This window comes from Cygnus atratus, chromosome 2 (assembly GCF_013377495.2).
Source record: "Cygnus atratus isolate AKBS03 ecotype Queensland, Australia chromosome 2, CAtr_DNAZoo_HiC_assembly, whole genome shotgun sequence".
Taxonomy (NCBI): Eukaryota; Metazoa; Chordata; class Aves; order Anseriformes; family Anatidae; genus Cygnus; species Cygnus atratus.
Window position 1 is genome coordinate 71,979,968 of NC_066363.1, and position 15,234 is coordinate 71,995,201.

Below are 15,234 nucleotides of genomic sequence, written 5' to 3' on the forward strand. Positions count from 1 at the left end.
TATTTCTCCGTACAAAGGTAATGGTTATCTCAACATTTACTCAAGGGACCACAGGGGAAAGATCAAATGATCTTGTCCCCTACAAAACTGGCACCACAACTCCCACAAATGACCTGCAAGAGGACATTGGCTGCTTCCCTACCTCATTACCACCACCTCATGGTACCTGCTGACTGGGATGACTGAGACCACCAATACAACCAACGCAGTACTCTGAACACCTGCCAGATGGTTACTGTTTTTCTTTCTTCTTCCTTGATTTGACTACTCACTTGATTTTGAAATAATAACCTAAGAGGAGTTTCAAAGCTCCATAACACAAGGGTTTTTTTCCCCTTAATTACACCCTTCACACTACTGAAGGATGTCTTTTCAGTGATGTTCCACAGGATGACAGCATAAAGAAGAAACTGGTGCTACCCCAATGCTAATGCACAGTAGCTCCAAGCACAAAGCATACGCAGCACATACAAAGGGCCCTTCAGCTCATACTTCCTTCTGGCAGTCAGTTATCAGAGAAACAAACACACTCAGCAGCACTTGATTTATGCTGCTCACAGGATACCTGCTAATATGTCTGCGATCCTGCTACATAGCAGTTTGCAGTGTCAGACAGCCACAGCTCACACTTGCAGGTGGCATTTGCTTCCTAGAGCACAGCCACCTGTCCCCAAGGGAGTGAGGTGGCATGAGCACTCCCACACTTTACAAAACTGGAGCTCCAAGTGGGACTGGCTGCAATTCCTCACGGATGCCTTTAGGTGCACACAAGAAGAATCTTCATAGGACCGTCACCATGTCTGAAAACAGTTGCTCATGCACACTAGCATTTTCTCACAAACCCTCACCCAGTGAAATCCCTTTCAAAATTACACAGTCATTTCTTTCCTTTTTTTTTTTTAAATAAAGTATTTGGGCATTCTATACAACTCATGATTTTGCTTAACTCCTCATGGCAGCAAGTTCACAAACAAGTTGATGGGAGCCTTCTCCAAGTCACAATCTCAGTGTTTGTCCATTTATCTGCACTGCAAGGTACCAAATCTCACCTGAACACAACTGAGCACTGCAGGCCGAAGTTATCCTCATGCGTAACTTCACCTAACCCAAACCACGTGTACCTGAAGCACCAACAGCACTGAACAAGGAGACGTGCTCCACATCCAAGGGAATTCAGTAACAACAAAACAACTGAAGTGACAAGCTTACTCATCACAACACTACGGATTTTTTGTTGTTGTTTTTTGGCACACAGCAGCCTGAATTCCTTTCTGTGTTTTGTGAACAGCTGAATTGTGTTCTCTTACAAAAGAAAGTAATATGGCAGCCTGTGTACATCTGCTTTAATCTTAAAACAAAAGCAGTTTTGCTATCTTTAGTATTAGCATAATAAAAGCACAAAAAAGCGCAGATGGTTTGGATTTTCTCTGCAGAAAGCAAGAGAGAAGATTGACATCTTAACTATTTACGTAGCCACAGCTGATGACGTGGCCACAGCAAGCGACAGGGACACAAGGCACACCCCTTTGTCAGCAGCTCAGATATTAACTGCTCTCAGTTGGGTCTTATAAAAAGCAAAAAGCAACTCCCTACGCAGAGATAAATGCTTTTGTTCATACAGACTTAATTTACATTGTTAGTAAAACACTTAACAACAGCCACACTAATGCCAAACAAATTAATTTCAGTATAGTTAAAGCAAACAGTCCCATTATGTTTAGGAAACACGGAACAGAACCCTTGAAAACCCAACATTAAAGGAGTTATTTATGGCCACTGCTTAGCCTTCCCGCCCCCATCATCTGTGCATTAAGAATCTCTAGGCTGTTCACTTTCAATCTCCCTGATTTCTGACAAAAAGTGGCTATGCACTGGTAACTTGCATGGTAATTCTGCAGGAATAATACAATCAACTTGATCTAGCAGCCAATTTTTTTTTGATTCAACCTTTATTTTAAAATATCTCACTTCAGGATTAAAACTTTCCCCTTCCTGGGATTAATCAAACTGATAGTGGTTTTGGCAGAAAGGCAAGTAACAGGAAAAAAGTAAGGACAGCACATGTGCAACACATCTTAGAAGACATTTTATAACCTGCTCTGTATTTTTATGCAATAAATACACAGTAGTTCGACAATCACACAGAAAAAGACTATTGCCCTTTAAGAAATACTCAGAATAGCGGTCATATAAAAATATTGCTCCTGATATAAAGAAGATAAAAAGGCAAGCTGAATTAACTCCTGAATTCAGAAAAAAAAGTCTTCAGCTAAAGATACTGCTTTTTTGAGCAGTGCTAATTGCCTTTTTAACATGTCAAGGTTAAAGCAAAGAGGCATACCCCAATATTTTGGAAAAATTAAGAAACCCAAACTAATGATTTCTCCAATTAGCTAGTACTTCAAAAAAAGTAAGATAATGCATCAGAAAAAAAAATTGTTCAATTTACAAGTGTTTTAGTTTGAGTCAGCGATGAAATATTTCTAAGTAATACTTCATGTTTTAAGGAAGCATTTCTATCAAGGAAAACGTCCAGCTGCGAGGCCTACACCTGCACCGAGACCCTGCTGGACACGGAGAGGCTTCGGCCATGGCCCACGATGTGCGGTGTAGGAGGGATGGGAAGATGTCGCTCAGTGGGCTTGTGGACCCCAAGCTGCCCCACCTGGCAGCCCCATGGCTGGGCCAAGGACAGATGGATGGAGGGGGCCTCCCCGAGGTCATGCTGCTCAGCTCAGCCTCCCTGAGGCCTGGCAGCGCCCAGCTCACATCTGCCTCCAGCCATGTTTACGCATGCATCAACAGATGCTTGCGGCAAGAGAGGCTGAATGCTGACACCCTGCATGAAGATGTAAACACTTCTCCACAGAAGATAAACCCAGAGCAACAAGAGGTGCTCCGGCTGACTTCGGCTGCTCCCTAACCCCACATCACCACCACCCCTTCCACATTCCCATGCACATCCCTTAAAAAACAACAGTAACAACACCCCTCCTGTCCCAAAATAACCCAAGACAACATCCAGGTAGCCAGAGCACCACACTTCTTATGTATACTAGAAATAATCGGGAGAATTACTGCAGCTAAGCCAAATATAACTAACTACAGGATAATATGAACTTTATGATGTTTAGACAGATGGAATCCGATTTCCTGATATAAAGCTGCTGAATTTGGAATTCACCCCATACCCTGGAGGCAGGGGATCTGCTGTCCCAAACATGCACAAACGACACAGTACCAGTAGCCACAAATCTTTCTTAGTGCCATTGAATTAAAAAGTAGAAATGTCTTCATAATTTTGCAAAAAGAGATTGATTTATTTAGCACTAAAACCAGCCAATACCAAAGTTCACTGCATGTATTTGTGTATTTTTCTTAAGACACTGTATATACAAAGAAAAGCACAAAGGACTTCTTTAAAATGGTCCCTTTTAAGGGTGTATTTCAAGGGTAATAGATATTGAATTCAGGGGAAAGTCAAAAGAACAACTCTGTTTGGAAATACTGTCAAATTTTCACATGGAAGAGCTAGAAGCAAGCACGACATCTTTCAATGATAACTAAGAAAATCCTTGTCCAGAAGGATTTACTTCTCAGATGCCTGATCCCATGAACCTACACAGCCAAACACAGCGCTTACTGATAAACACTCCTACTGACTTCAGCAGCTTAAGCCAAGTAACTTCAGTGGAGTTATTCATGCCCTGTGAATATGAACGGAAGACTCTTGTTTAAAAGGACTACTCAGTCTCAAAAACTAGCTCAACGGTCCCAAATATGGGTGAGAAAGGGCACGAGGCAAAGAAAAGAGTACTTATGAGAAATGCTTAACCATTTGCCTGCAGGTTTGTGGGGTGTGTTTGTTGTTGTTTTTTCTTTCCCATATCTTTTTCTAAATATGAAAACAAACTCTACTGGAATAGTCACTGGGTAACTTCAACAGAATCCTGTCATTAACTTAAGAAAACAAAGGAAAGGAACCCCCAAAACCAAGGGAAAAAAAAGCTCAATCAAATCTGAAGTTTAACTTTTCTGAACGGAAGTCATGATGAGAAACTCTTCCAGCCCTCGAACCAGAAGAAAAAAAAAAAAAGGTGACAGCCACCATGGAAAACATACTTGAGTTGTGTTTAACAAGGGACACCTGTAGCCTCCCCATTCCTGCAATGCAGAAATGCCCCTGAAGAGCCATATTAAATTAAATACACAGGAAAAAATACTTTTGTTGCTGATCAAACCACTTACAGGTGCCTCTTATTTGAAGCAGAGGATACTGAGCAGTGCTGAGTTTGCTGACATAACACCATCCCATGAAGGGCTTCTTTGTAAAGGAAGTTCACAGAAAGCTGTTTTAACTGATGACAAAGTCTCTACTGGTGAAATCTGACATCTGTTTCTAAATAACCTACATTTTTAGGATATTACAGCTCAGCTGCTTCTATTTATAACATTTAATTTAAAATTTCCTCTCGGTCAACTAAGCAGGTATGCAATTAAGTATTCTTAAATTTCAATGTCAGACTACATAGATTGCAGCAGTTGGTTGAACTTTTACTTCCCTTGTATGAATTTCTTCACAACGGATTTCCCCTACACATACGTTATGTCTTAAATTTATAGCTATAAAATTTCCATTGAAGGGAATCAGTGTTATTTAAAATGTGTGCCATTAAGTGCTGTTCTGAAAGTCCAAAAACTCACCAGAATTGACACAGTGTTGCTAAGACAAACCACAGTTACTACTTAAACAAAGGGAATTCTGACTATACATTTCTTTACATTTTTTTCCTATATATTTTGATGTAGAAACAGAAGAAAAAACGGAGTCCTCATTAGAAGACCAGAAAGATATTCTTGGAATTAATGCCACGCAACTCAAGAAAGCTCTTCTGATAGATCTCACACACCCCAAGCTTTTTGTATTTAATCTCTCTGCTTTCCCTGGGGACAGTTTCAAGTGCATCTGTACAAGTTTTCTAGTGGATCTGTACAAGTTAAGACAACAACATAGTCCTCCTTCATATAAGGGTAAACTAAATGCTATGATTTTATTTGAAATAAGGTAAAGTTCATGTTATTTAAAAAAAAAAAGGAGAAAAAAATGGAATGAGTTTTTCCCCTCAGAATCACCGGCACTCTACTGAACATGTGCAAGTAAGGCATTTCAAACAAAGCATACAGTGACAGCAGGGCTTTCAGCATTTTATTTAACATTCACCTGAGTACTTTATAAGCTCACACAGCTTCATTAAAAATGTATAGAATATGGCAATGAGGGAATGTCTGCTGTACTGTGAATACATCCTTAAAAAAATAACTTTTAAGCTTAAAAAAAGAGATAAAAATACACACGAAGATGAAGGAAGCTGCAGTACCTGCAATGACATCTTAAATATATATATATACACACACCACACACACACAAGCAAGGAAAGATTAGGGTGCCATTTTTTTTTTTTTTTTAAACTTAGTGTTCATAGACTGCACTGACATACTTCATGCATTCACAGACATGATGTTTCCAAAACTTCAGGCACAGTCATTTACCACCTTTGTACACACACGCTAGTGGAACAAGAAAATAAAGAAAAAATGATGAACCCACCAAACGGCAAATTAGTACAGTAGTCTTCTCTTCTGGAAAGCATCTGGGGGGTGCTTAGAAAGAGAAAAACATTCACACTGAATTGTCCACTCATCACACTGTCTTGACTCATTGCAGTCATCATTGTGAAAACCAGCCTTCAGTAGATATGGGAGAGACACTCCAGAGCAAGCTACTGGCTAATGCCATGGAAGAGAGGGATTTTACAGCTTTCACCTCCCACTCCAACACGTTGGGCCACAGAAGTGAAAAGTAGCCTTGGTCTACTTTTTCTCCTCCCTGTATTTAATTAGGCTTTCATCTACCCCAGTAAAGTGCCACATTTCCCTTTCTTTCATAAAGGGATGAAACTGTTTCATAGCTATTTGCTACCGGAAACCCCAAACCTACAACCTGAAATTCCTTTTTTAGTATCACATCACATGTAGCACATATTCCACTCAGCCCATCAAATCACAGAGGATGACAGCAGCAGCAAACAGTATCACAACAGTCTTTAACAGTGATTAACAAATGAACTGCTCAACTTCAACATGCAGGTACCACTAGAATAATTAGTCTTGCTCAAGGAATAATTATATTAGCATGTGATTATCAAGAAGTGATCCAAAACCTGGTACACAACTTGTTTAACACTGAAGAGTACGGCATAGTCTACACATGAGTATTTGCATTCAGCGGCATTACTTAAAACCAACACTCCTCCAGAGTGAACTGTATGCCACAGGTTTTTGTTGCAAATTTATTTCCACTATTCATAACAAAACGAAGAAATTCAGAAGTAACGTATTTTGCTATGATTTCTTTCCATTGTTCTGCTAACTGATGGTGGCAAAGAGTTGAAACCCAAGTTTATACAAATAATCTCTGAGCACAGATCTAATAAACATGCTTTCCCAGTCCCACTGCCCAGCCAATCCCATCTTGAGAATTCATCCAAAAAAGAAAGGTGAGAACTGCAAATCCTAACAGAAGCTACTGAATTGGAGAAGATTAACTACAGTGCTGCACTTTGAGAAGGCCCCAACACTTTCATCAGTTTGTCATTAGACTTGAGCACAATTGCTTCTTGGAAGGGTCTGGGAATCAAGATGCTGGCTACCCTTCAAAAAATCTTCATCACCCCACACTTCTGCAATCTCACCCCTTACTTGCCCTGCCTCCTTCTTTAAAAGTAAACATAGTGTTGCAAGAGATCACCAAGCCATCAGAGGTCATCATCAGGTATCACCTAAGATTCATGTCTCATGCTTGCTGCCTTCTGCAGCACACAGGTAACCCAGCAGCAAGGGCAGGATATTCCAAAGGCATTTCAGAAAGCAGCTGGAGGAACAATATTAATTGGCACCGATGTCAGCTGGCACAGTTCCTCTAAATTCACGGTGCACCCTTGAAAACATAAGCCTTGAAAAGGATTAAAGTTAAAAATGCAGTGAATTGCTGATTTGCCCTTAGTTGGAGCACAGTCGGCTCAGACCCACTGGCAACATAAGAGCCACGCACTGGTTCTGACAGCTGCTCCTTATGTCCTTGGGTGTTTCACAGGATAGCATGACACCTGCTCTTAAAACAAGCAGGACAAACTAATATATATATATATATATATTTTTTTTTCCTCCTGTGATATTTACAGCACTAACATTTTTCCAAGGAAATGGAATCAGCTAGATTGTATTATGGTAGTGACTTGAGACTTCTTCCAAATTACCTGAGTTTTTAGCCTGCATTCCGTACACCATGGAAAGGCAACAGTACACATTATACACGCAAACAAGGCTGATAGCAAGCAACTTTTCCACTCGCAGATGCCAATATTAGCTCTGCCACTGCATGTTAGGGCACCAAAGCAAGCCATCCATCTTACGACTGTCACCTGCAGTTCCCATAAGTACAAGGACTGTCATGTTGAAACACTTCTAAAAGACAGGTTCTTCACAGTCAGGCGTCCATCTATAAAATTCTGTGAAAAATTACAGGTACCACCTTCAAAACTTTTGTGTCACTCCAACTAGAGGATGGATAGGGCTTATGTTTAAATGACTTGCCCGGTGAAGATGGTGGCTTGGAACATATGCTACTGTAACAACACGCACGGCAAAACAAAATGTAACTACCATGCCTTAATATGGAATATCCTTCTTTATTCACAAACAACAGAGGAGATAGTCTCAGCATCTGCACTTCATGGGACCTCAAATTTCAGCACAGCATGTTGAGGGCAAACTGTAAATGTGCAACTTCCCAAACCTGAGCAACCATAAATGCACAACTTAACATGCATCACACTGAGAACATACCAACACATACAAAGGCGCCTTCTTGTCCTGTAAGGAGGCTTTGCATCCAGCAGTAGTTCCTCTGTGGACATCTTCCCCTGTACCATATGTCTCTGGGTCACCAGTCCAAGACAGCTAGTAACCTAGAGTATGTTATACTGGTCCTTCAGCTTTCTACAACCTGGCTTTCACTGCTTGTCTACCATCTTGCACGAAGGAAAGACAAGCATCTGAATCCAACACAGCCTAGTATCGCTACCAATTAGGCAGCTCTGCATGCTTCTATCAATGAGCATCTTGTTTAGTTGATCTTGTTTGAGGAGGTCCTCCTGCCTCAGTTGAGGCCGGCCTCAAGACATTTTGTGCGACTAACAATTCCATCTTCTTCACTCCCCCTATTTAACCTATATCTTGCCTATTAAAAAGGCTGATTCTGTCTAGTTCCTTTCCTGCCTGCAAAAAGGCAGGTGAGAAAAGTAGGGGTTCCCTGGTTCTGAATGAAATGCTTTTCTGTCTTTGTCACTCAGAAAAACATTAAGTGAAGGCAGCAAGAAAAGGCAGCATGTTTTCCATACTATCATACTTTCCTCAGCCTTGTTCACTACCTGAAGCTACCTCCATCTGGTACAAATAACTAAGAAAAGGAAGCAAAACTGAGGAGGGAGCACCCTCCAAAAGTCAGTGTTCTCCTGACTCTGATGTCTGCACCAGTGTAACTGTTTGTATCTGAGTCTTGATCTAAAATATGAATTCTACTGAAATTTCTTCAAGGAAGCTGCAAGAATGGAGGTCTGGATCAACTGTGGCCTAATGAAGAGTAGAATAAATACATAAATGAAAAGTGAGTGAGAAAGCAGAGCATTTCCATGCTGTCAGCAACTGGCAGGGCTTGTTCTGCCTTCTTCTGGCCAAAGAGAAAAGAAAAAGAAAAGGGGGAGGGGGAAGAGAGAGCAGAAGTTGCCCACCAGCCTCCTTCACCAGCTGGCAGCCAGTGGTATGCTACCACAGCAGACAACACGCTGCCTGCAACAGCCCAGGTAACCTGAGCAAGCAGGATAGAGCCGCTGGGATCTAAGTAACATCCTAGACACGGCTCTCAAACCTTCAGCTCTGCCAGACACGGCTGTAGCAGCTGACCAGATATGCAACGGACAGCACGACTGAAACCAAAGTTCCACGTTCGAGTCATATAAAAGGTATGCTGCTATTCACATGCCTTAGACTTTTACATTCTCCTATGCCCTCCCTGTGTGGAAAAGAAACGATTCTGCCTAAGAGTGGTAGAAAGGAGGAAGCAAATAGGAGCAATGCACATACCTGGCCATAGTCTGTCCTGAACACGATGACTCCTTCTGCACAGGAATGAACAGTACTTGGATAATGCTGATTATTTTCTCGCAACCAGACGCGAGACCCCTAAAATAAAACAAAATAGAGTTATAGATGGCATAAGTGGAAACTCAAGAAAATAAAAGGAAAGCAAGCTAGTTGCAAGCAAGCTCACTTGCAAAATAAGCAAGTGAGAAATAAAATAATCTTTCAGCAAGTAGTTGTCATCTTCTGCCATAAGTAAAGTACGTAAACACAGGAGTACTTTTGCTTTGTTTTTAATAGAAGTGCCTAAATGCCAGCATGAACAGCTGGGGCTAATTCACTGAGTCACGTGCCTCATGTTAGCACACACAAAGTTACAAAGCAGTGTTTAAATTTACATACCATTTAAAAGATGCTCCTCAAAGCCAGCAGGCTCACTACCTGTTTATTTTCAACCCGTTAGGATCACAGCACTTCTCCCCTACCAACTTTGACATGTTTTCTAACCCCCCTTGCCCTTTATCCTGTCCTGTTCTTCTGGCTGCACAAGAACTCAGATTTTAAAAATCTGCCAGCAAGAAAAGTGACAAAGAAATAGCATTTGCTGTTTAGAGCCGAAGAGGCAACAGAAACACCATCAGTGAACCACCTAAGTCAATCTAGTGAAAGAGGGTAGGTGCAGACTATTTTAGTTTTTCATTTGGCTGTCTGTAGCCCTCAGAGGTAGATCCATCCAGCACAGAGGAAGAAAAACAGCCAGCACCAAGTGCACGTGAGGCAGATGGGCAGGGTAATCACACCTGCTTCAGCTGCTCTGAGCAGAAGATGCCTTCAAGAAGCATGAAGATATTCAGAAGCAGCACCCCAGTGGTCTGAACCTCAAACACAAACTGTACTCCTTTTTCTATACAGGGACAGCAGGCTCCATCCATATCAGAAATACAGTATTTTAGGCCTATTTAGAGAACAGAGGCTTTTGTGTTGCCTCCATCAGAACAGGCAAATTCTTTCCGGAAGGAAAGGTAAAGGCATGATAGGAAGGGGCTGGGATATACTCTGATAAGCCAAAGATGGTGACTTTGTCTGTACAACCCCTGAAAAAAACAATTCAAATAATTAATCTTGCATGCCAGCATTCAAAGATCATCCTTGTCTGAATTTGTACGCACTGAAAAAAGACTTGAGGCTTTTAAAAGTTGGTTTAGGTGCAGGTTCTTGACGAACAACCACAACAAATACAGTTTATTCCTGTTACGTTCTTAAAGAGTGGCTCACATGTCTACCGCAGAAGCTCAGCCACATTACAAGTTGCATACATTTAAAATAATGTTGAATAAACACCATTGTTGTTCCTATGTTGGGAGAACAGCAGCACTGAGAAACAAAGTGAAGTTTACAGAGAGCAAACTCTTGCTGCTGGGTTTCACTGAATGGCATGAGCTCAGCCACATACAGGGGATCACACACAAGAGCATCCATGATTTTTGCCCCCCTTCCATCTTTTGGCAAACTGCACTCCTTTTTAAGTGCCTGTGGAGCTGTTTGTCATTTTATGTCCAAAACCTTGAGCCAGACAGTTTCCGGGTTTATACCAAGTCCAAGGCAGTATGGGGTATGTCAACTCGAGAGCATGAGGTCAGCACAGAGCAGGGAAACGCGCGTAGTGCCAAAGAGAAAGCAGAGCACCAGCAACCACAGCAGGAGAGGGGGAGAAACAGAGGGCTCCCCGAGAGTGGTCAAAGTGAGAGGGGACTTGAAAATGTAATTCAAAACCCAGTGGTAGCACCCGCTTCCTTGGGTCTGCACACAGGAGCCCAAGAGCCAGCAGGCGCTCTGCATGGCAGGAGGTATTGCTCTCAGGCTTCCCCGGCTCCTCACCAGCAAAGCTGATAAAACCTCACTTCACCCCCATAGCAAATAACCACAGTCAAGCTCACAAATCACAACAGGTTGAATGACATGCTGAAGTCACCCTAGGTGGCAAAAAGGACTCTGCTCCAGACTAACTACCTTCCCAGAAGAAAGCTTCATCAAGTGTCCCTGCCAGTCAGTCTCCACCTCTGAATTCGATCCCTCTAAGCACACAAATACACAGCAAAAAACCCTGTTTGTCCAAATGCAGTCAAGTTCCTCAAGCACTTCAGGACAATCAAAACCCTGTTGTTCAGCTCGTTTATTATTTGCCAGAATCTCCGAGCACAAGTAACATGAAATTTATGCTTTCAAGGGCAATGAAAAAAGCTTATAAACATTAAGCCACAACAATATTTGCCAAAACCTCAGAACTCAAAATAGCCTCGCATAAGGAGAATAATCTTTTCCATAGTGAAATTAAATAATGAATTCTGCATTTTTCTGGCTATGAAGCAGAAACAGGGGCCTGCACAGAAGCATTCACTTGGCTGGGCTAGCCCTAAAACAAGCATTTTAAAGCAAGTATGGAACGGTTTGATTTAAACAAATGTACATTGTTAGGGGTCAATAGCCACTATTCAGAGACTGCTGGAACAATGTGGTTTGCAAAGCCCGAGGCCTCCAAAATGCAAATACAACGTGTGCTCTGGCAAGGTAGCTCAACAATACAACGTCTGTCCATGGGCAGGGTACACTGCAGGACCTCCCAGTCTTGGGGAGGGAAGACATAAAATATAAAAAATGCCTTAGCAAAAGATCCCATAGGAGCTACCCAAGTTACGGTTATCTTCCATGCCCAGCACGCTCTGTAACTACACTGCAATCCCTCTGAAGCATATTTGTTACAAGCAAGTGGCAGCTTTGAGAACAAAATCCTCAGTAGTAGTTAATTTACAGACGACATATACCAAAGACTTTATAGTCTTCAGATCTACAAAATCTTCAAATGAATCTACTTTGATCCCAGAGTTTAGGTACACTTTCATTTCACAATTTCTGACCAAGTGCAAGGGACGGCGTTTCGAAATGCCCACTAACTCCAGCGGTATCTTTTAGCAAGGTGCCACCACCTTTTGATTTCACTTCAGAAAGGTAGGTTATAAAAAAGGATGCATTGAAATAAAAATCTTAGACTTCTTCTCAGAGCCTAAAGCCCAACCTGATTTAGCCTAGTGGTCTGTAGGGTGAGTGCAAGGAATGACTACCAGGCACAGACTTCTGGACCTGCTGGATGGAGATAAAGAGCATGCAGCCAGCTCTCCAGGATACCAGCTTGGATACCAGCTGTGAGCTCTCCAAGGAAGGACTCTATTGAACGCACACATGTTGATCTCAACTTATTTTTAGGGGAGAAACTTGGTAACTTGGTCACTCCTTGACAAGCAATCTGGGACACTGCCATTCTGTCACTCTGTGATAAGGGGGAAAACAAAGCCACGAAGTGCTTACTAAAGTCCAATGGTTTTTACTTCAGCGAAGCAAAGTTGTAAAGGTACTTGGAATTGTATGTACAGAAGGAGGGCCGTATGCCATTATTTCCATAGCCAATTGATTTCTTCTGACTCCAAAAGGCAAAGGAAATAGGTTTGTAAATCTCACAGCTGTAAGGCCACCTGAAGAAGTCCTGAGTTCTTTTCCCTTGCAGATTTTACTGCTGAAATTGAAAAGATGACTACTTATCTTCCTGGGTGTCCTGTTCTTACAGATGACAAAAATCTACTTTTTAACTTTCTATTGGAAACAGCTCATGTTTTAGTTTCTAGAATAGAAGAACTTTATCTCAGATAAACAGTGAAGAATTCATTGCAAAACCATAATTAACAAATCCAGTTTTGTATATATCCAGGTTGTATGGTGAATAAAGTAACTGCCTGCATGATAATCACATTTTTTATATAGTGTAGATATATAGTGTATATACACACATATGTATGAACAAGCACCCATTGCATAATAACTGTCATCGTCTAAGACTAAATGCTACTCATTCACATGTTATAATGTAAAAATCCAGTCGACTCATCAATGCAATTGATTCAAAGCAGTTAAAACTGCTTTAAATTAAGGGCAGCTAATGTAAGTTATTGTCACAACTGCATTCAAAAAGCATTCATTGTTAGGCCTTGACAAAGCAAAGGAAACAATAGTCAATATGTATTTAGAAAACCTTTCATTTATGCACTACAGTAGCTTGGCTCAAAAACATAAATTCTGAGAGACAGGAAAAGATGTTATTAACTCAGTCAAGCCAGACATAGCTTTTTCATGATAAAGATAACTAAAACCACATTTATCTTTGTAACTCCTCTTTACTAAATTATGCACTAATCACTAGGAGGGCCATACCAATAAAAAAAGCTATGCAGATAGAAATGTAACGTTGGCAATTTCATATTAACTAACTCTTTTGTCCCTGAAAACTTGCCCTTCATTACTAGCTTAGCAAAACTGAAAACACTTCAGGTACCCCAAAATCCTAATGTGCTGTGTGCATGCCTGGCCAAACAACTCAGTGGCAAACTCAAAGTTCACTGAAAGTAGGATCTCTCTCACCAACTTCAGCCCAAAATGAAGTGTCAGACCTCCCAAACAGAAAACCAGACCTGTTCTTCCATGGGAAAGTCCAGAGGAAAAAAAAAAAAGAAATAACGGCCACTTGCCTGACATCTTAATGCATAATTCAGAATATTGTTCTTGATCTAGGTCCCCTTCTCTACAGGGACTGTGTGCTCATCAGCAAAAGGATTCCCTAGCGCTGGATTTCTGGGGTGGCTGAAATACTGAGTTAGTACTAAAGTCTGTGTATGCTACTGCCACACAGTCTATGAAAGAGAAATAAACTAATCAGTAGAGGAACTCTCTTTCCAGCCATTCTGCCTTCCCCCATCAGTAACCGGCAGTTTTCTGTCAGGAAGGCAGATTATCAAGGGACAGAAGGAGTTACGGAGAAGGACTAATTGAATCCTAAGTCTCTGCAGAGTGCGAGAGAAAGCCAGCTCTGGAAGGTATTTGAGCATTTAATCTAAATTCCAGAATCTTAAACTCAACTTCATTAAATGACTACACACTTAGATCTTGGCACATACTTAATCTAGCTGAATGAAGTAGAATTCATTTGCAAAACACCGAAGGCACTAATTACAATTTCCTCAGAGAGCAAAGTAAGCTACCAACACCTTTCCCTCAATGAGTTTAGCTCTGCCTCCTAAGCCATATTGCTTTACTTTACTGTTGTAACGCAGAACAAAACCATGAAGCAGTTTCCAGGGAGGAGAGAGTTTAATGCAGAACAAAATCTCCTGAACGCTCGGTGTTTCTCTTGTCTGTCCATCCCCCACATGAGATCAAAGCACCAGCTCTTCTGCTCCTGAGGTCTGCGCAGCAGCTGTTGATTAACCTTGAACAGAATCCATCTCCTCCTGTTTCAGTAACTGGAGATAGCGCAGCACTGACAACAGCCTGCCACTTTAAAAGCAACTAACTGGACTAAAACAGATATTATTACTATTACAGACTCAATGGGGAACTGGAATTAATGTTTACCTTCCACAGGCCTTTGAATACACCCTCCCTTCACACCACTGCCACTTTATATAGTAAAGCCTTTTAAAAAAATATATATAGTTTCCAGTTTTTCCCAACACAAACAGAGCAGAGATTAACCTTTAAACATGCAGGTGGACAAGCACACCCCGCCCCACCTTCTGCTGCTTAGCTTGAATACACACATTACCAGCAGACCTAGATCAAAAGCCAAAAACCAACTGCACTCACTAATGAAGCTCTGAAGACATGGTTACCAGCTCCTGAGGACGATGAAGTTTCCACGCCATTAGGAAACTTAGAAGAAAATATAGCAGTAAGATGCCATCAAGTCTTTTCAAAAGAGTTAGCAGTATTGCTACAGTTTGAATTATGACTTTAATGAGAAAGATTCAAGTGTTACCTTTACATTTTGTCAAGTTTTGCAAAATACTATCTTTTTGTGCTTTGAGTACTGCCCAACCTACACCATAGGGATCACAGCTACAAAAACAGAACAATATCAGAATTTGGAAGGCCTATACCCATTACCAGTCTCAGGCAGGTAGGACAGGCTGCTAGGAGACATCTGTTTCTTGT

At 41.3% G+C, this 15,234-nt stretch overlaps 1 protein-coding gene across 1 annotated transcript in view; it reads right to left on the reverse strand.

The window, feature by feature from the left end:
* MYO10 (myosin X) overlaps positions 1-15,234 on the reverse strand; it is a 164,057-nt gene that overhangs the window by 123,264 nt on the left and 25,559 nt on the right. The window contains exon 2 of the mRNA XM_035560318.2: positions 9,202-9,300. Coding sequence (XP_035416211.1) covers positions 9,202-9,300 — 99 coding nt within the window. The remainder of the gene's footprint in view (positions 1-9,201; positions 9,301-15,234) is intronic.